At 43.7% G+C, this 21965-nt stretch overlaps 1 protein-coding gene and 1 non-coding gene across 2 annotated transcripts in view; one reads left to right on the top strand and one right to left on the bottom strand.

Moving 5' to 3' along the window:
- LOC124552481 (synaptic vesicle glycoprotein 2A-like) overlaps positions 1-3395 on the bottom strand; it is a 150949-nt gene extending 147554 nt beyond the window's left edge. The window contains exon 1 of the mRNA XM_047126762.1: positions 3327-3395. Within this exon, the coding sequence (XP_046982718.1) occupies positions 3327-3336 (10 nt within the window). The 5' untranslated portion in view covers positions 3337-3395. The remainder of the gene's footprint in view (positions 1-3326) is intronic.
- Positions 3396-21307: 17912 nt separating this feature from the next.
- Positions 21308-21382, top strand: Trnas-uga. The gene has a single exon. It is a non-coding gene; the product is annotated as a tRNA-Ser (tRNA).
- The last annotated feature ends 583 nt before the right edge of the window (positions 21383-21965 follow it).

Here is a 21965-nt window from a genome sequence, read left to right as displayed (position 1 = left end):
TTTGAAATTCGGTTTTCTTCCATGAAAGACACACAAACGATTGCCCATCTATCTTTTATGCAACAAAGTTTTGAGCAGTGACTCTATGAAACCATCTAATCTCGAAGATCATCTAAGAAGGTGTCATCCTGATGAAATAGGTAAAGATCTGAAATAACTTTCAAACATTGGAGGAAAAATATGAAGAGACCCGCCGTGGACAGTACGTTCGCTTCAACATCTCAAAGTAATGATGATGGCTTGCGGTTATCTTGCAATACCTCATTGCTGACAGCGAAATCTGGAAAACCGCTACTACATTCTGGAACCGCGCGACCGCTACGGTCGCACGTTCGAATCCTGCCTCGGGCATGGATGTGTGTGATGTCCTTAGGTTAGTTAGGTTTAAGTAGTTCTAAGTTCTAGGGGACTGATGACCATAGATGTTAAGTCCCATAGTGCTCAGAGCCATTTGAACCATTTGAAAACCGCACACCATCTGGGAACACTTAATTTTAGCCGCTATTGAAGAGGTTTTAATAAGTGTTCTCCACAAACCCCCATTTGACGTACTCAAAAGAATTCCTTTAAGTAACAACACTGTACAAAGACGTATTGATGTAATGAGCTCTGATATTGAAAACTTCTTGTGTAATTATCTCCAAACCACTCATTTTTCTATTCAACTGGACCAGTCGACTTTACCTGATAATGAAGCATTATTACTGGAATATGTTCCATTTGTTATGGACGAAGAAATCTATGAAGAGCTGCTATTCACGAAAATTTCGAAAACAGACACTAAAGGCGAATCAGTATTTAATGTCCTGAGTGATTTTTTTAGGAAAAATAGATTCCATTTACAAACATTATTTGGGTGACAGCAGATGGAGCTCCTGCCATGTTCGGGTGAAAGAGTGATACCAGGACTAACTCCAACTCACTGTGTCATCCACCGGCAACACCTTGTAGCGAAAAGTGAGTGATGAATCGCACCATTCGCTTCAATTTGTGATTAACGCAGTTAACAAAATAAGAAGCAATGCCTCGAATACCCGTTTTGTTGTTGGGCGACGAAAACGATGAACATTTCCAACGATTGCTCTTGCATACTGAAGCACGCTGGTTGTCGAAAGGTGAATGTTTATCAAGATTTTACTCATTTTTCGAATCAGTTATTCTGGAAACTAAAGATCCTGATTTAAAAGAATATCTGATGAAATTTAAAGCAGACATTGCGTGCTTGACAGATTTGTTCCACAAATTTAATGACGTTAACTTGCACTTACGAGGTTACAGCCTAAATTTAATAAAAACAAAGGGTGTAATTTCGGCTTTTCTTGGCAAATTGAAATTTTTTTCAAACAAAATATTAATCGGCGTGAATTCTCCCAGTTTCCAAACTTGTCACAGGCATAATGTCTTGATGAGGATATTTAGGCATATGCTCAACGCTCAATTACCCTGCATGGTGACTTCAAAAATAGATTTGAGGATATTCTGACCATGGAAATGCCACCATAGATCGTAAATTGATTTGATAAAACGGAAGTGACGAATGTGGTATTACAAGAGGAGCTACTTGAGCTTAGCACCAAGGGGAGCTGAAGGTGAAATTTTAAAAAGGCTATCAAACATTTTGGCTGCAGGCAGAAATACCCGAAAAATAACCTGGGCTCTGCGAAATTGCGAGAAAATTTTTGATAACGTTCTGCTCGTCATATCGTGTCGAAAAAAGTTTGTGTCGTTACCAACATATTAATAAAAAAAAGGAGCAGATTGAATATCACAGAAGGGGGAGATTTAGGGTTATTCCTTACAAAATTGAAGCCAAATATTGATAATTTACTGTCAATTCATCAAGTACATCCGCCTCACTAAAATTATGACTATTTTGTTAAATTTTTTATTTGCATTTTAGAGTTGACTGTTGTTTTGTCGATTTTTGATTAGTAAGTTATCAATTTTTATTTTTAATCATATGAAGAATGTAATCGTAAGTATTATTTTAATAAATAGGAGACAACAAAATGTCCCATTTTTATTTTTATTTTTACCACTCCGAATTTAGGGTTGGGACTCGACCGTGACATGTAACATTTTTTAGGAGTTTTTGGGAAAATAGTAGAAATGTAGCAGCAGGGGTCTACAGAAACAGTAAAACTTTGAAAGTGGTCTACGAGAAAATAAGTTTGGGAACCTCTGCTATAAATAAAACTAAAACCATGGCATTTGAGATATTCATCGAGTACGAACAAAAACAGTCATCAGTAATAAACTAGTAAAAATGGCACTCCGTTTCAAGTATATAGAATGTGACATTTCGTATGAACAAGATATAAATATACAGAAGTAAAGTAATACCCGCCAGTCTGTTTGTGACACAATAAGGAGAACACTGAAGAGTTATGCAAGGAGAACAACAACACTGAAATTTTATGAATTGCTACTTTATTACATGGTGCAGAAAGTTGCACGGTGAGAGAGAAAGATTTACGGCAACTAGAAGCGCGAGGGAAGACAACATTAGAAACGAAGAATTAGGAGTCCAGCCAAAAACGCAAAAGGCAATACAGTACAAACAAAAACGAAGGGAACGCGTACTTCGTATGTCACCACAAAGACTTCTTTAACTAGCAACGGATTATAAATCGTGAGGCACGAGAACTGTGGGAATATCAAGGATGAGATGGCGAGACCTGAATAGGCCTTAGGCCTAACCCTGGAGTGGGAGGACAAGAAGAAGAAGAAGAAGAAGTTACATTTAAAAGTAACGACTCATTGAGGCAGTTCTCTGGCAAATAATTAAACACACTACGTTGATAACTGGAGGCCACAGAGAAACCTAAACTGAATTTACAGTGCGTGCGTGTGTGTGTGTGTGTGTGTGTGTGTGTGTGTGTGTGTGTGCGTGTGTGTGTATGTGTGTATGTGTGTGTTTTGTCCTTTAGGGATGGTTCGCAAGTGCAGGTCGTATGTAATGCCAAAGAGATAGCTGTAGACGCGCTGCTCTTTCACAGTAACATGTCACCAGCTGTTTACTGCGTTCTGTAGGTCGTGGGTAACTGCAAAGAGCTAACAGCAGAAGAGATGCATTTCACAGTTGCCAAGATGAACAAGTGCTCATACCTCTTAAAGCATCGGTGTCCACCGATAGGAAATCACGCAAAATTTGAGAAACGCCAGGTCGGTCGTAGATATGGATGTTCCCGGAGACAATGCAAATTTTTGGTGTGCGCAGGCCCCATTAGTGATGCACAAACACTGCAGGAACGCCGCAGCGGTGCCTGCTGGCGCACCCGCCTCTAGGACAGCTCACAGCCGCACAGTAAGCGCGTGGTACTCACCGGGAGCCATGATGGGCCGCCGCTTCGCGCCGTTGTGTGTGAGCTGTTCCAGCCGAGGCAAGGAGCGGCGTTGCGAACGAATATCAGGAGGCGCGTTATCAGGGCACTGCGGAAAGCGAGCAGGCGCGCGCCTCGCTAATCACCGGCGAACTGCGCGGGTCGTCCGCGTCTTTCGTTCAACACACTGCACGCCTTTCGTAATGTCAACAAATCACGTATACACACCAATACGTTTTTAGTGGACATTGTCTTGGGAAGTGGTTACCAGCAAAGAGATGCTCCTATGGGAGCAAATATGTTCCTGAAACTTCCAGGCAGATCCCGCCAGTACCTCGTCTCCTACCTTCCAAACTTCGCAGAAGCTCTCCTGCAAACCTTGCAGGACTAGCACCTCTGAAAGAACGGATATTGCGGAGACATGGCTTAGCCACAGCCTGGGGGATGCTTCCAGAATGAGATTTTCACTCTGCAGCGGAGTGTGCGCTGATATGAAACTTCCGCCAGTACCTCGTCCCCTACATTCCAGACTTCGCAAAAGCTCTCCTGCGAACCTAGCAGGACTAGCACTTATGAAAGAATGGGGCTATTGCGGAGACATGGCTTAGCCACAGCCTGGGGGTTGTTTCCAGACGGATCAGCTGTGAGGACAGGGCGTGAATCGTGCTTGGGTAGCTCAGTTGGTAGAGCACTTGCTCGCGAAAGGCAAAGGTCCCGTGTCCGAGTCTCGGTCCGGCACACAGTTTTGATCTGCCAGGAAGTTTCATATCAGCGCACACTCCGCTGCAGAGTGAAAATCTCATTCTGGAATATGTTCCTGTTTATTTAAAAGACTCTTACTCATAAGTGGGGTACCACCTCCATCATTCTACATTCATTTTGGCGTGCGAACACATCAGCGATTTTTTTGTGCTGAGAGAGAAGAAGACAGCGACAGTGTTAGACGGAAAAGTAATAAATATTAAAAGACAGTGGAAAGTGGTTCTGGTATAGAAATAGCGAAGGAGACAACGGCGGTGTGAGAGAAATATAGGACACAGTTGCTTATTGACAGAACAGTGCTAGGTGAAGAGGGCAAAAATTTCCTGTCAGAGGAGGAGGAATGAAGAGATACAGGTGGCAGTGTGTGTGTGTGTGTGTGTGTGTGTGTGTGTGTGTGTGTGTGTGAGAGAGAGAGAGAGAGAGAGAGAGAGAGAGGGAGAGAGAGGGAGAGGGAGAGAAAGAGAGAGAGAGAGAGAGAGAGAGAGATAATGACAATCACTTGGGCTGAATGAGTGAGTCAAAAAGGGCAATTAGGAGAGGATGGGTGTGAGCGGTTTACAGTAATGGAGTAGTGGGTGTGAGCGAGTTACAGTTTGCAGAGCTTGTGAGTTTCAGGTGAGCTACATGTTAAAAAAGGCGTCACTGTCTTCGAATGCTAAAATTTTCGGGAATGTAGATGGAGGCAGTTCGTACCTCATTTTTCAGTCAGAGTCTTTTAAATAAATAGGAAGACATTCGCATTTTTTTATTTTTTTATTTTTTATTTTATTTTATTTTTTTCCTCCTATACTAGCGTTTTTCCGCTGGTTCCTTTCTTTTCCTTGCTGTAGCAGGGCTTGTAACCAATACGAAATGACATGTATTAGTCAACAAATTTTAGATATTTATTTATGTGAAATTGAAATAACGCAAAACTAATCTTACGCCTGAGATGGGGTCTTCCGTGCAAACCAGTTTTGGATTTCCTTCAGTATTATAAGGTGCGGTTTCCAGATGGACACTTTAGAGTATATTTCTCCTTCTAAGTCACTTTATGAACTACGTTTTCGCCTCGCACAGGACTTAACTTGGACAAATAGTATAATTTAAAACCTCTGTATCTCGGAAAGGGACAAAGATACGAAGAAAATTTTCAAGGTTGTTGGAAATAGGGGTCTTAGGAAAACATTCAAGTTTTTCGGGTGTTTCTCGATAACAGACACATTTTTGAAAACTGAGAGATGGCTATTCTACTTAAATGCCTACAGAATGTATCGTTAAAATTCGAGCAATTTGTTGCGGTTATTTATTATTTACATTTCTTCTCACACAGGATTTTACGAGTGCAAGTAGGGTAGCTTTGAAGCTCTATGCCTTCGTAACAGATAAAGATATCAAGAAAATTTTAAAGGTTGTTCGAGATCGGCATGTTAGGAATATATCGTAAAATTTCCAGCCATTTTCTGTGCATAGCCGTCTTGGCATCCTCGGCTAGGTTTACGTCCTCTGGTGAAGGCGAAAATATGATGAAGAAACTCTTTCTGAGCGGTTTTCTGAGGAACCGAACATTAATTAATGGTGCCCCCATAAATCCCATCAAGCCCACCGTAGATCACATCAAATGCCTAAGCAGCAGGGAGAGTTTAATATTCGTTCTTTGATCCTGTACTTTGACCTTAGTGACACTAGGACGATCCTAATGCTGGTTATTCAAATGGTCGCTACCCCCAGGGCTATCAAAAATACTTCATCCTATCTTTTTATCACCAATAAGAATCGAAGTATTAGCACCAGAAAATCCCGTTTTTATGCGCGGCGTTTTGGAACATGTTATGTACGTAACGCGTGCTATCGCATGCATACCGGTAAGAGAAACATTAATAAAAGTGGAAAGAGGGCAGTAGGGAATTAGACTACGAACTGAGACACTAAAAGTGGGAGACGAGTTTTACAATGTGGAAAGCAAAATGACTGATAATGGCAAATGTAAAGAGCTTGTGAAGTGCAGACTTACAACGTAGCATCCTATCACTTAAAAAATCACTGATTCACAGTTGGAATCAATGAACTCGTACAAATAGCTAACTGTTAACAGTTCGTGCACCTTTGGAATGGAATGACCATATAGGATGCATTGTAGGTGAGGGCGATAGCAGACTGCATCGCTGGTAAGGCACTAGGAAAATACAGAGCCAGTTTCCAACGCCGTCTCCGTCCCACATTCATTTACATCAGTATCTACATGAGTAGTATGCAGTTCTCACTCAAGTGCCTCGCAGAGGGTTCGTTCAATCACTTTCACTCGATTTCTCTGCCGTTCAACTCTCGAACAGCGCACTACAAAAACGAACACTTAAATCTTTTCGCGTGAACTCTGATTTGTCTTATTTTGTTACGATGCTTATTTATCCCTATGTAAAAACTACGATATTTTAGCATTCGGAAGAGAAAACTGGTGATTTTTAATTCCGTAAAAATTTCGCCTCAACGGAAAATGCTTTTGTTTTAATGACTGCTACCCCAATTCACGTATCATATTCGTGGCACTCTCTCCCCTATTTCGCGATATACATTTTAGATGTCCTCCGTCGATCCTATCTGATGGGCATTCCACACCGCGGAGCAATACTCCAGAAAAGAACGTACAAGCGTAGTGTAGGTTTTCTCTTTAGTAGACCCATTGCATTATATAAGTGTTCTGCCAATAACACGCAGTCTTTGGTTTGCTTTCCCCACAATGCTATCTATCTTAACGGTACGATTTAGGCTGTTCGTGTTACCCCTAGGTATTTAGCTGAATTAAGAGCCTTTAGATTTGTGTCACTTATCGTGTAAGCGAAATTCAACGGATTCCTTTTAGTATTCACATGGATGGCCTCAAACTTTTCATTACTTAGTGTGAACTGCTACATTTCACACTATGCAGATATCTTGTCTAAATCATTTTGCAGTTGTTTTTGACAGTCCGGTGACTTTACTAGACGGTAAATGACAGCATCATCAGCGAAGAATGTAAGATGGCTGCTCGGATTGTCTCCTAAATCATTTCTGTACGTTAGGAATAATTCAGAGCCAATGAAACTTTGTTTGGGCAACGCCAAATATCACTTCTGCTTCCCCTCGGTAACTTTCCGTCAGTTATTCCAAACTGTGATCTTTATGACAGGAAATCACGAATCCAGTCTCACAACTGAGACGATACTCCATAGGCGCACAATCGAATTAGAAATCACTTGTGTGGAGCGGTGTCAGAAGAAGTCAGGAAATCTGAACGTATGCAATTGATATGACGTGTCCTGTCGATAGCACTCGTTACTTCGTGAGAATAAAGAACTAGCTGGGTTCCACAAGAAAGATATTTGCTGAATCTGTGCTGAGTGTCTGTCAACAGATATTTTGCTTCGGGTAATTCGCAATGACGGGACGCAGTACATGCTGCAAAATCCTACTGCAAATCGATGTCAGTGGCATGGATCTATAATTCATTGGATTACTCTTACTTTCTATCTTGACTATTGGTGTGATGTATGCACCTTTCCAGTCTTTAGTACAGATCTTTCATCGAGCGACTATCAAAGTAAGGTAATTGATATATAATCTGGAGAGGAGGACTTGACTTCAAGTGGTTTTAGCTACTTCTCTGCACCGAGCGTATCTACTTCTAAGTTATGTTGCCAGGAGCTCGTGATTCTAATTCTGGAATACTCAACCGTCTTCTGTGGTGGTCGGAGAACCGTGTCTAGCAACATCGCTTTAGTGGCACTTTCATCGGTAATATCACCATTCCTATCACACTGTGAAGGTATTTATTGTGTCTTGTCCCTGGTGTACATCACATACGACCAGAATCTCTGTGGATTTTCTGCCAGATTTCGAGATAGTTTCGTTGTGGTAACTATTAAAAAAAATCTCGCTTTGAAGTTGCACTAAGTTTAGAACTTCTGTAAAACTTCCCAAACTTGAGGATAATATTAGAATATTGCAGGTGTGCGTCGGACCCATACTAAATAGCACCAGCCGGGAATACTGAAAGTATACAGAGAAGGAAGGCACGAATAGTCGCTCGTTTGTTTGACTCGCGGCAGAGAGTTACAGAGATGCTGAAAGACCTTATAATTGGCAGAATCCTCCAAAAGCCCACTTACAGAATTTAGAGAACCAGTGAAGAATACAGAGTTACTCTTAAGCCTCCCACGTATCGCTCATATAGTGATCGTGAAGACAAAATTAGATCAATTACAGCACGCATGAGTCATTTAGGCTATCATTCTTCCTGCGCTCCATACGTCACTGGAACGGGAAGAAGTTTAACATGTGGGACCGTTCTATGTACCCTCTTCCATGCACTACACTGTGGTTTGAAGAGTGTGTTTGCAGACGTCGATGTATCAGGAAACACTTTTTCAGAAAAACATACATGTTATAATGTCTAATATAAACCTAAGGGTTAGGAAGTCTCTTTCCGAGAGTGGTTGGAGTTTAGCCATGTATGGAAGTGTAACGAGGACAAAGAACACTTGAGACAAGAAGAGAACAGAAGCTTTTGAAATGTGGTGTTACAGAAGAATGCTGAAGATTAGACGGGACGATCGAATAAGTAATGAAGAAGTTACGAATTGAGATGGCGACGAAAGAGATTTAAGGAACAGTTTGAGTTAGATAAGGGGTTTTCTAATAAGAATAGTCTGTCTGGTGGTACAGGGAAATGTGGAGCGTTAAAAACTGTAGATAAAGGCCAAGTGATGAGTACAGTAAGTAGGATGTGTGGGGAGCTGCGTGAAGCCGGTCTTCTGACGGAAGATAACATCAACGTCAACGACAAAACTTTTGAAGGCAGATGAACGGGAGAATATAGGCTCGGATATAGAAATGATAGGGGAGAAAATACGAGTTCCGCAGTAAGTGTCAGCTAGTAACAACACATACAAAAAATATACAAGTATATGGAAAAGGTACTTGCTGATAGCAAGCAGTTTATAATCTTGCACATTTGTCGTGGAAGACCTAATTTTTTCATTCTTCTTGTTTTCCAGCCGGTCTCAGTCCACTGATGGATATGGGCCTTTTCCAAACGTTTCCATTGTCTGCGATTTTAGGCCACCTGGTACCATCGTGTTCCAGCCACCAGCTTCACGTCACGAAGTCGAAGCAACACCATGCGCAGAAGCATGCCCATCATTTTGTAAGCTGGCGTGACCTGATGCAAGGATATCAAGCTTTTCTCCTCGTAGGTGTGTCTCACATTGTCCAGGATATCCCATTTAATGTCTTGCAGTTCTTGTTCTAGTCTCTCAAAGTCCTCAGCTTGTCTCATAGTTCTTATGAGATGTGTGTGTACTCTTATTTCTTCACTTTTCGAATTTTTGCCTGCTGCAGAATCCTTGCGGCAATACGGTGCATCAACAAAAAATGGTTCAAATGGCTCGGAGCACTATGGGACTTACCATATGAGGTCATCAGTCCCCCAGGCTTAGAACTACTTAAACCTAACTAACCTAACGACATCACACACATCCATGCCCGAGGCAGGATTCGAACCTGCGACCGTAACGGTCATCTTCAGGTGTTAATTTGTGTGTGTGAAACGTTTCATAAGACCTGAAGATATCAGAAACGTCTGCCGTAGCCGGTCGTTTTAAATAAATAAATATTTAAGCGATCTTGGCTGCTGAATGTTTTTAGTAAATAAAACTGATCACTCCTAGGTCTTCTCGAAAGGAGAAAATTCCGTAGGCTAGTTTAGTTTGAAAATTCGATGTCATCATTTGAATTTATGGAAGATGATTGGCATTTGAAACAGTTTGCTATGTAAGACCTAATACTGAATGCAATATGCTTTTGAGAATACTGAATAGTTTTGACCCTAATGTTCTTGGACTGTGCATCCTAAAAATCGAAGCTGCTTCTGAGTGAGTGGTGTTGCTTGTGGGTCATGTGACTTTTCAAGGGTTTTACATGTGCATTTGTTTAGATTGTCATAAATCAATACTCATAATCTACGCGCTACACTTCACACCACTTGGTTTTACATTTCCTGAACTGTAGTACTCGGAAATCACCCCCCCCCCCCCCCCCCACCAAACCGCCCCACCACACCACTAGATGTGGAGTACACAATAAACGCAAAAGCACCTTACGTCTGCATGTAGTAGCAATATAACGGCTGTCAAAACTAAACAGCGCGCCTGTCAAGCGTGGGAACGACTTCGGTGTAGCTGTAGCTGTCGGTGTCGTCTTTCGGAATGCTTTGGACCTGCGGCCGACGCGATGACCTCCGGTGTTTTATCTCGCCAGCTGCGTCATCGTCAAGGCGACCGGTGACGCACTCCAGTTTCTGCTGCCAGACCTCCTTAACGCGTGTCGCCATGCGCCATGACCAAAATAATCCAGGAGGCATTTTTTTTGTGCCATCAGGAATTATAGTACTAGTTTTATAGTTTTATCGCGTATCCTGTTAGCACCCGCACAGAAAGAGAGAGAGAGAGAGAGAGAGAGAGAGAGAGAGAGAGAGAGAGAGAGAGTCACTAACTCATCCACGTACTTTTTTTGTCTAATCATCAGCCTTTCAATTGTTTTGGTACTCTCATCCACATTTTATTATCTTGTGCTAATATTTTGACGTTTGTTTAACTGAATACCTAAGATTAACTGCAATATGTTTATATAGGTTCACAAGCTGCGACATCGTCGAGAAAAAACACAGTGACCCGTACTTTGTAATAAGTTTCCTTTAATTTACGTATATGGTCACAATCTTTTTGTTTAAAAGATTACCGGTTTCGGTTTTTAATCACCATCATCAGATCTGTTTAATAAAAACAAAGTCCTAATGTACTATAACTGCAGTACATTAGGACTTTGTTTTTATGAAACAGATCTGATGATGGTCATTAAAAACCGAAACCGGTAATCTGTTAAACAAAAAGATAGTGACGATAGACGTAAATTAAAGGAAACTTATTTGTTTATATAGGGATAGTGCATAAATTCGTAGAGATTCTCCATAAGTTCAATAAACAGATACACACAACAAAGACATTAGTCATAAATAACACATTCTCCTCCACTATTTACATCAGTCTGTCAACGCTGCGATAAATATCTATACCACGACGTTAGAAATCACGTGGCTTTGAAGCGAAGAACTCGTCGAGCTATTTTCGGAACGCATTTTCATTCGGAAAGAAAATTCTTTGAAGGCTGTTCGCTAGAGAACGGAAAAAATGATGATCTGAGGGCGCAAGGTCGGGTGAACAAGGTGGGTGCGGAATGACTTCCCAACTCAACTCGTATTTAGCGTTTTAGTCAGAGTAGCAGAATGCAGGTGCGCATTATGTGGAGTAGCACCGCTTCACGCAGTCGTCCTGGTCGTTGTTCTTCGATTGCGTCTGAGAGACGTCTCATTTGTTGACAATAAATGTCATCAGTGATGGTTACAGGTCGAGGAAGCGATTAGTAGCACACAACACCGCCGCTTTTCCACCAGTGGATGCCCGCACGTCTTTGTATGGGGAATTGCCGCTTTGTTTGAACTCAACCATTCCCTTCTTTTCCTTGTGTTAGCGTAAGAAAAGCATTTCTCGTCACCTGTAACGACACAGGATAGGAATGATCAGTGTCGTTCACGAGCCAATTGATGATGAACAAGCAGACACGCACATAATCCGCCGATTTTTGTGATTTTGGCTTCGAGCATGCGGTACCCGTACCCCCGATTTCTGAATCTCCCCCATTCCAATCAAATGTCGCACGACAGTGGAACGATCGCAAAGCACCACATTTGTCAGTTCTCGAGTACAGTGACGTGGATCAGTGTGGAAGTATGCATCTAAACGATCTTCACCATACCCTGTAGTTCTCCCTGAACGTGGAATGTCAGCAACATGAAAACTATCTCCGTTAAAACGAGAAAACCATTTCCGTGCCATGCTCTGTCGGATGCCACGATCTCCGTACACAACGGTTTCTAGGAGCCTCCGCTGCTGTCACACATTCTACTGAACTCAGACAGAAGAATATGTCGGAAATGTTCCGCTGTGTCCACTTGACAATCCATCTTCTACCGTTCACAGTCCCACTCAGTATCTCCAAATGACAAAATGACAACTTGTAAACTCAAATACCTGCAGTGCATTACAAATAAAAAATGACAATCGATAAATAACTCCCCGTCAACCGGAATACCAAAGAAAAACGCTACGTACTTGTGTACCAACCTAATACTGTTTTTCCCCTCGATCCGTATCTCATGTCCCGCTGACCTATCCCTTGTTCTGGTAATAGCATTACAAAGACTTCTTTACTCATCCGTTTTTTTTCACTTCTTCGTTTCGTATTTTAATGACTATTTAAGGTTAAAGTTCCTCTTTCTCCAGAAACCCGACGCTTCCGCTGCAACCGTCTTGCTTGAGAAAAATATTGTTAACAGAAAATAATTCAAAGTAATCGCTTTTAAGATATATTAATTTTGTCAAAGGTAGCTGAAAATGGTTCAAATGGCTCTGAGCACTATGGGACTTAACATCGGAGGTCATCAGTCCCCTATAACTTAGAACTACTTAAACCTAACTAACCTAAGGACATCACACACATCCATGCCCGAGGCAGGATTCGAACCTGCGACCGTAGTGGTCGCGCGGTTCCAGACTGAAGCGCCTAGAACCGCTCGGCCACAAGGGCGGCAAAGGTAGCTGAAATAAATTTTCCTGAAATACGGTGGGTGTTTCTCAGTTTGTTCAGAATAATAAACACAGATAGTGTTTCCTGTAAGTTTCTTAAGTGAGAATGGCGCCAGAGAACACAGTGGTTCTCAAATGAGGTGTTAATTATTGCGTCAGATGTACAATTTCTTACGTCACAGAGTGACTCGACGTCATATTGGATCTCAATTTTCTCGCAGGTTGTATATACTCTTGCTAACAATTGATGTATTGTTGCGTATGGTAAAATCGGTAATCACCATTACAGAAGCTGCTGATAATTACACAAAAGCTCTCATCCGGTAGTTACAATAAAAATTCGTGCAATGTGATAGAAAGACGATTACACATCTCTTTTTTTGCGTAGGAAAATAAGTGAAATGATGCGAATAAACAATGGTAATTACATTTTTTGTTAATTATTCCATCCATGTTTCCTGCTTCATACATGGGTACATCAGTTACGAGATAATTAGATGATGATATGTTACCAAATAACATAGAAAGCTGACTGTATGATAAACAGGATTGTTACAGATTTCCAACATTGTAATTACAGTATATGTGGTACCACATTTGTCATTCGATTTTTTGTAAATAAACCCTAATTGCAACTAAACGAATTGGGAATACATGTTCCCACCAATGGTAATAAGTAATATTAGTGAGTACGTTGACATGTTCTAGTTAATGACAAGGACAGTCTTCGAAACACGGTGTGAGCCGAAAGTCTCCTACGTGGGTTATTGGTGCTGCACAACCTTTCAGCTTCTCTACTGCATCCATTTGCTTGCTCATACACGAAAACCAAGTCTGCAAGTTGCATCACCAGATACAACAGCGTTTGATTGGGGTTGTTCGATGTTAGGATATCCAACTTGTAAATACAGACTGCTGTCTACTACAGTACAGACATTGCACACCAATACTGCTCATTCAGTTCACAGTACGCCATCTGCATTGGTTTAGTTGAGTTATTAATCCCAACCTCTACACCTAAGTGCTTGTGTGGATTGCCTACGACACAATCATGGCAACAACACTAGCGGTACATGTTTTCCACTGACATAGGTATCAGAATTGTTTTCGCTTGTAACGTTAGATTCGTACATATCTAGACTAGTGTCCTCACAGAAAATGGGTCCATTTACCTTTCTCCATGATGCCTGAAAGTTTTATCATCATCACGGGATTACCCATTATAGTACTCTCCCTTCAGAATGGTCCATACTACCACATCACAACGTAAATGCGTTTTCTATCGACGCGCATGTTCTATCGAGACGAGACTTTCCTCTGGAACAACGCATAAAATTTTACCAGTACTGGGTTCATGCGTGTGTTACGGCTAGAGCTGTAAAACTGCAGTAGGCTAGCCGGCCGTTGTGGCCGAGCGGTTCTAGGCGGTTCAGTCCGGAACAGCGCTGCTGCTACGGTCGCAGGTTCAAATCCTGCCTCGGGTATGGAGGTGTGTGATGTCCTTAGGCTAGTTAGATTTATGTAGTTCTAAGTCTAGGGGACTGATGACCTCAGATGTTAAGTCCCATAGTGCTCAGAGCCAATTGAACCATTTTTTGCAGTAGGCTACGGAGACTATCACATTTATGTAAGAATGGGCTGCAGCAGTTTTCCTAGAATCCTTGGTCAGTCAAGTTCATAACCGCGTTACCTGAACGTTATGTGTGTTGCAGATCTGTTGGGCGTTGACTCATTTCGATCGCTTTTTTGACGTATGCGATCATTGTCTTACTCTATTCCCCTAAGAAACGGAAGCGTGAACCGCCTAAAAACTGACTGAGAATGTGTAAACGACAGCGTATCCTACCTATTAGTTCTATATAGTTGTCTTACTGTCTGTTACTTAAATGTCATCAGTATTTACAGCAAACTGGAGATTTATTCGAAAAAGTTGGGGGATGTTGTAGCAAAAATAAAGAAAAAATAATAAAGATTTATCATGTAGCGCTAGAGCACGCAGTTTCCTCAAAGTGAAGGTAAAATAAAAAATAATAATACAAAACGTAAATCAAAAACATATGAAACATTGTTACAGTGCTTCAAGCTTATACACTGAAGAGCCAAATAAACTGGTACGGCTGCCCGGTATCGTGTAGGGCCCCCACGAGCACGCAGAAGTGCCGCAACACGATGTGTCATGGACTCGACAAATGTCTGAAGCAGTGCTGGAGGGAACTGACAATATGACTCCTGCAGGGCTGCCCATAAAGCCCAAAAAGAGTACCAGAGGGTGGAGATCTCTTGTGAACAGCACCTTGCAAGGCATCCTCGATAGACCTATGCTCAACAATGTTCATTTCTGGGGAGTTTGGTGGCCAGTGGAAGTGTTTAAGCTGAGAAGAGTGTTCCTGGAGCCGCTCTGTAGCAATTCTGGACGTGTGGGCTGTCGCTTTGTCCTGCTGGGATTGCCCACGCCCGTCGGAATGCACAATGGACATGAATGGATGCAAGTGGACAGGATGCTTACGCATACATAACCAGTCAGAGTCGTATCTAGACGTATCAGGGATCCCATACGACTCAAAGGGCACACGTCCGTTACAGAGCCTCCACCAGCTTGAACAGTCCCCTGCTGACATGCAGGGTCCATGGATTCGTGAGGTTGTCTCCATACCCGTACACGTCCATCCGCTCGATACAATTTGAAACGAGACTCGTCCGACCAGGCAACGCGTTTCCGTCATCAATAGCCCAATGTCTGTGTTGACGGGCCCAGGCGAGACGTAAAGCTTCGTGTCGTGCTGTCATCAAAGGTACACGAGTGCACCTTCGGCTCCGAAAGCCCATATCGATGATGTTTCGTTGAATGGTTAGCACGATGAAACTTGTTGAAATCTGGAGCAATTTGCGAAAGGATTGCACTTCTGTCACGCTGAACGGTTCTCTTCAGTCTTCGCCGGTCCCGTTCTTGCAGGATCTTTTTCTGGCCGCAGCGGTGTCGGACATTTGATGCTTTACCAGGTACTTGATATTCACTGTACACTCGCGAAATGGTCGTTTGGGAAAATCCCCACTTCATCGCTACCTCGGAGATGCTGCGTCCCATCGGTAGTGCGCCGACTGTAACACCGCGCTGAAAGTCACGTTAAGTCTTGATAACCCGCCACTGCAGCAGCAGTAACCGATCTAACAACTACGGCAGACGTTTTAATATGTGCGTTGCCGACCGCAGCGCCGTATTCTGCCTATTTATACATCTCTGTATTTGAATACACATACCTATACCAGTTGGCGCTTCAATATATAAAACATGTTTCTGTTATTCATAAACAAATTTAGCAGTTATCAGTAATATCAGGCAAGTCATGCTTTTGATCGTGATAAAGAACGTTTCATGGAGTACAAAAAACAGAAATTATATTGTTTTTCATTTACGCTTGTGAACAGTATTTCACCAAAAGTAATTGCTTTGGTTGCATTAAAGTGCAGAAGCTACGTGATCAACAAATTTTTCTTTCTTATAAAATGCAATTTGTATTTTCTAAGGATTTATATTCTGTAAGGATATCTAACACTGAACGTTGTTCGGTTATAATTAACTATTTGCAAAGAAAAAAAACTAAGATTTTGTCGGTTTCCAGTTTCTTCTGTCACACTATAATTTACGTTTCTTCCTCTACCAGTCTACGAATATTGCCAGTAATCCACCCATTTGCTACGTCGTTTATGTAATGTACCAAAACTACCGTACCGTAGTTTCGGCAGAGCGCAACTGTAGTTACATCACACTGCGCTTAGTCGAGAAATCCCTGTAACGCTCGGCCGGATTACAAAACGAGTTACGCAACGGCTCAGAATGTTGGCCCCTGGCTTAACCTGCCCGAGGACAAAGTCGAACTGTAACGACGGTGTCTCCTCATCACAGATCGTCTGTCCCGAAAGTAAAAATCGGCCAGCACCAGACTATTTATGATTCTCACCTCTTGTTAATGTGAAACACATTAAATATTAAAAAAATAGCTGTTGATCACCCACTGCGTTTGAAGCTAACTGATCACCCCCTGTGCAGGCAGATACCGGATGTACAGGGTGGACGACAAGTCCTGCTACTACCTGTTATCGAATGCTGTCCGCCACCGTAGCTGAGTGGACAGCGCGCCGGGGGGAGGGCTGGGTTCGATTCTCGGCTGGGTTGGAGATTTTCTCCGCTCATGCACTGGGTGATTGTGTTGTCATCATCATCATCATCATCATCATCATCATCCTCATTTCATCGACGCGCAAGTCTCCGAACTGGCGTCACTTCAAAAGACTTGCACCAGGAGATCGGATGTACCCACCCGGAGGCGCTCGCCACATTTCACTATCGAGTGCTACCTGATTCGGTTTGTTTCAGCTTAAGTACTTACTTGGGTGTTAAAGAGTCCAGTACATCGGCGTGCTCCCCCTCATGCTGTAAATACGGTTCCATACGCCACCAAGACCTTCTTTGCATATTTCTGAGCGTGTCCGGTGTTATAACAAGAAATGCATTCTCAACAGCGTTGCGCAGTTGTTCGTCTGTAGCATAACGACTTGCAGGTACGTGCCCATTAATGACTCCCCGTAATGAAGTTGTCAGGTGTGGTGAGGCCGGGACTTCTTGGTGGCCATTTCAAGGGAGCTGGGTTTGGTGGTGAACCACGACCTATCCACCGTCTTGGAAAGTGTTCATTTGGGAAGTCGCGCACTGCAAGAGCGTAGCGGGGAGGCTCTCAGTCTTGCTGCCACCGTATACGTTCTGAGAGCCCCCCCCCCTTTCCTCAAGCTCAGGTATTAACCATGTTTGTAACATATGTAAATGATTTGCGCCTTTCACAGTCACTTCAAAAACGTATGGTCCAAGCAGATGTTGTTGCGTCATCGCTACCCATATTATCAAGTGAGGCGGATTCCTTTCTAACTCGACGGTGTAATGAGGAGAATCTTTAGATCAAACGACAATGTTTCTAGCAGGTCTGCTGCGATAAATGGCACATTCACTGTATTTGGGGAAAAAATGTTCAAATATGTGTGGAATCTTAAGGGACTTAACTGCTAAGGTCATCAGTCCCTAAGCTTACACATTACTTAACCTAAATTGTCCTAAGGACAAACACACACACATGCCCGAGGGAGGACTCGAACCTCCGCCGGGACCAGCCGCACAGTCCATGACCACAGCGCCTCAGACCACTCGACTAATCCCGCCCGGCACGCCGCATTTGGAAGTTGAGTTAACAAATGCTAAAACGCGCAAATTCCGCTCTGTCCCCGATAACTTATTTACGAACGTCGGTCCAAAAGATCTGAACGTAAGGTCTTTTTTCTTGCCATCTCGCATTGTTGTCCTCGATTTACCGAGTCGTAAAGCACCTTTGCTTGTCGACTTCGTATGAGACTGTTCTATCGAAACAGAGACTCCAGCACATGGTTTTCCTTCCAAAGGCAAAAACACGTCTCTTCCAATCCAGAAGTGTTGCGTTTCGCGATTGAGCCTTATTAAGTCTTCCTTGGATTGCTCCTATTAATGTGTTCCATTGCCTGTCCCCTGTGTTTATTACGTTCGCGCACCCACACACTCGTCACTAAGCGCTTCTCAGTAGTGTAACTATGGCAGCTCACATCTTCGATGCTTAAAATTTAAAACTGGGCTGCGACTGCAAAAAATGTAAACATGAATTCCAAGAACTGAATCCAACAACTGATACCAAGTACCGTAGCTACCAACCTCGAGGTTAACATTTGATACTACACATGGGTTACAAGGGTATGGGGCCTTCTCGCACTTCCTGTACAATAAACGCCGAACAGCAACTGATCAAACGTACCCTGCTGAGACAAAACACCACATACAGTGCCCACTGCGACACTGAATGCCGCCTGCTGGCATTGTGCGGACGTGAAGCGGCGAGGAACGCGCACTGCTGGCCATTAAAATTGCTACACCACGAAGATGACGTGCTACAGACACGTATACCCGTTTATAATCTGCATTTCTTCTTGGTGTAGCAATTTTAATGGCCAGTACTGTATATTCGCAGAATAGAGTCGAATCGAGGCAGCTAGAAACAGTCAGGTAGGCCATCCTGGGGGGTTAAGAGATGCACTATGTGATGAAAAGTATTCGGATATATGACTGAAAATGGCTTACAAGTTCGTGGCGCCCTCCGTCGGTAATGCTGGAAGTCAGTATGGTGTTGGCCCACCCTTAGTCTTGATGACAGCTTCCACTCTCGCAGGCATACGTTCAATCAGGTTCTGGAAGGATTCTTGGGGAATGGCAGCCCATTCTTCACGGAGTGCTGCACTGAGGAGAGGTATCGCTGTCGGTCGGTGAGGCCTGGAACGCAGTCGGCGTTCCAAAACATCCCAAAGGTGTTCTATAGGATTCAAGTTAGGACTCTGTGCAGGCCAGTCCATTGCAGGGATGTTATTGTCGTGTAACCACTACGCCACAGGCCGTGCATTATGAACAGGTGCTTGATCGTGCTGAAAGATGCAATCGCCATCCCTGAATTGCTCCTCAACAGAGGGAAGCAAGAAGGTGCTTAAAACCGCCACGCAAAACGACAAGGGGTGCAAGCCCCCTCCATGAAAATCACGTCAACACTGTGACACCACCACCTCCGAATTTTACTGTTGGCACTGCACACGCTGGCAGATGACGTTCACCCGGCATTCGCCATACCCACACCCTGCCATCGGACTGCCACATTGTGTACCGTGATTCGTCCAATGTTTACGCTCCTTACACAAAGCGAGGCGCCGATTGGCGTTTACCGGCGTGATGTGTGGCTTATGAGCAGTCGCTCGACCATGAAATCCAAGTTTTATGACCTGCCGCTAACTGCCATAGTACTTGCAGTGGATACTGATACAGATGTGTGCCTATTACACATTACGACCCTGTTCAACTGTCGGCAGTCTCTGTCAGTCAGCAGACTAGGTCTGTCCTTCACGTTTCCACTTCAGTATCGCATCGAAAACAGTGGTAGACCTAGGGATTTTTAGGAGTGTGGAAATCTCGCGTACGGTCGTATGACACAAGTGACAGCCCATCACCTGACCACGTTCGAAGTCCGTGAGTTCCGCGGAGCGCCCCATTCTGCTCTCACTACGTCTAATGACTGCTGAGGTCGCTGATATGGAGTACCTGGCTGTAGGTAGCAGCACAATGCACCTAATATGAAAAACGTATGTTTTTCTGGATGTTCGGATACTTTTGATTACAAAGTGTAGGTACGAATTTTAAAGCAAGTTTCAGACGATCAGAAATAATAGAACGTATGTAGAGGGTGAACCAGAACTCCCTCGACAAACTGTCAGTGCTTTTTCAGGGATACCTTCTGAGAATATTCGCGTAACAGGAAGAACGCTTTTCTTTAAATAAAACCTAAGCCTGAAGGGATTATAATTTGCATAGGTAGGCCCTCAGCGTCAAGTTACCTGAGTGCACAAGTGCAACGCTATAAATTAGTCAGAGAAAGCTGCGTTGTAGGATTCCGCGAGTGCTTCAAACACAGACGTTTTACCGTCTCATCGATTCTGCACTCAGAGATAATGGCGCTCTTCCGCCGTGTTTACCACACGCTGTAATTATTTAGAAGTAATCTCAGTGAAATGAGGTGGCTTGGGAGGTAGGAGATGAGCCACAAATTAAAATATCTAAACTATAAGGACCCATCAGTTTTCATTAAGAGGCACATTGTCGTCTCTGAATCTGCTTCCCACATTAGTAAGCGGCTGTTAATTATGGCCCTGTTTGACACCTGCTGTTTTGACGAGACCGCAGGACAGACATCTGTATCTTTCTCGCCAATACAGATATTTCGGTAAATCATGTTAACCATCAAGAATGAGATTTTCACTCTGCAGCGGAGTGTGCGCTGATATGAAACTTCCTGGCAGTTTAAAACTGTGTGCCCGACCGAGACTCGAACTCGGGATCTTTGCCTTTCGCGGACAAGTGCTCTACCAACTGAGCTACCTAAGCACGACTCACGCCCGGTACTCACAGCTTTACTTCTGCCAGTACCTCGTGTCCCACCTTCCAAGCTTTACAGAAGCTCTCCTGCGAACCTTGCGGAACTAGCACTCCTCATTCTGGAAACATCCCCCAGGCTGTGGCTAAGCCATGTCTCCGCAATATCCTTTCTTTCAGGAGTGCTAGTTCTGCAAGGTTCGCAGGAGAGCTTCTCTAAAGTTTGGAAGGTAGGAGACGAGGTACTGGCAGAAGTAAAGCTGTGAGTACCGGGCGTGAGTCGTGCTTCGGTAGCTCAGTTGGTAGAGCACTTGCCCGCGAAAGGCAAAGGTCCCGAGTTCGAGTCTCGGTCGGGCACACAGTTTTAATCTGCCAGGAAGTTTCATATCAGCGCACACTCCGCTGCAGAGTGAAAATCTCATTGTGGAAACATCCCCCAGGCTGTGGCTAAGCCATGTCTCCGCAATATCCTTTCTTTCAGGAGTGCTAGTTTTGCAAGGTTCGCAGGAGAGCTTCTCTAAAGTTTGGAAGGTAGGAGACGAGGTACTGGCAGAAGTAAAGCTGTGAGTACCGGGCGTGAGTCGTGCTTCGGTAGCTCAGTTGGTAGAGCACTTGCCCGTGAAAGGCAAAGGTCCCGAGTTCGAGTCTCGGTCGGGCACACAGTTTTAATCTGCCAGGAAGTTTCATATCAGCGCACACTCCGCTGCAGAGTGAAAATCTCATTCTGGAAACATCCCCCAGGCTGTGGCTAAGCCATGTCTCCGCAATATCCTTTCTTTCAGGAGTGCTAGTTCTGCAAGGTTCGCAGGAGAGCTTCTGTAAAGTTTGGAAGGTAGGAGACGAGGTACTGGCAGAAGTAACGCTGTGAGTACCGGGCGTGAGTCGTGCTTCGGTAGCTCAGTTGGTAGAGCACTTGCCCGCGAAAGGCTAAGGTCCCGAGTTCGAGTCTCGGTCGGGCACACAGTTTTAATCTGCCAGGAAGTTTCATATCAGCGCACACTCCGCTGTAGAGTGAAAATCTCATTCTGGAAACATCCCCCAGGCTGTGGCTAAGCCATGTCTCCGCAATATCCTTTCTTTCAGGAGTGCTAGTTCTGCAAGGTTCGCAGGAGAGCTTCTGTAAAGTTTGGAAGGTAGGAGACGAGGTACTGGCAGAAGTAAAGCTGTGAGTACCGGGCGTGAGTCGTGCTTCGGTAGCTCAGTTGGTAGAGCACTTGCCCGCGAAAGGCAAAGGTCCCGAGT

Source organism: Schistocerca americana, chromosome 10 (genome assembly GCF_021461395.2).
Source record: "Schistocerca americana isolate TAMUIC-IGC-003095 chromosome 10, iqSchAmer2.1, whole genome shotgun sequence".
NCBI lineage: Eukaryota > Metazoa > Arthropoda > Insecta > Orthoptera > Acrididae > Schistocerca > Schistocerca americana.
Note: the sequence above shows the minus strand (reverse complement) of the source record. Positions and strands in the feature narration are given on the sequence as shown.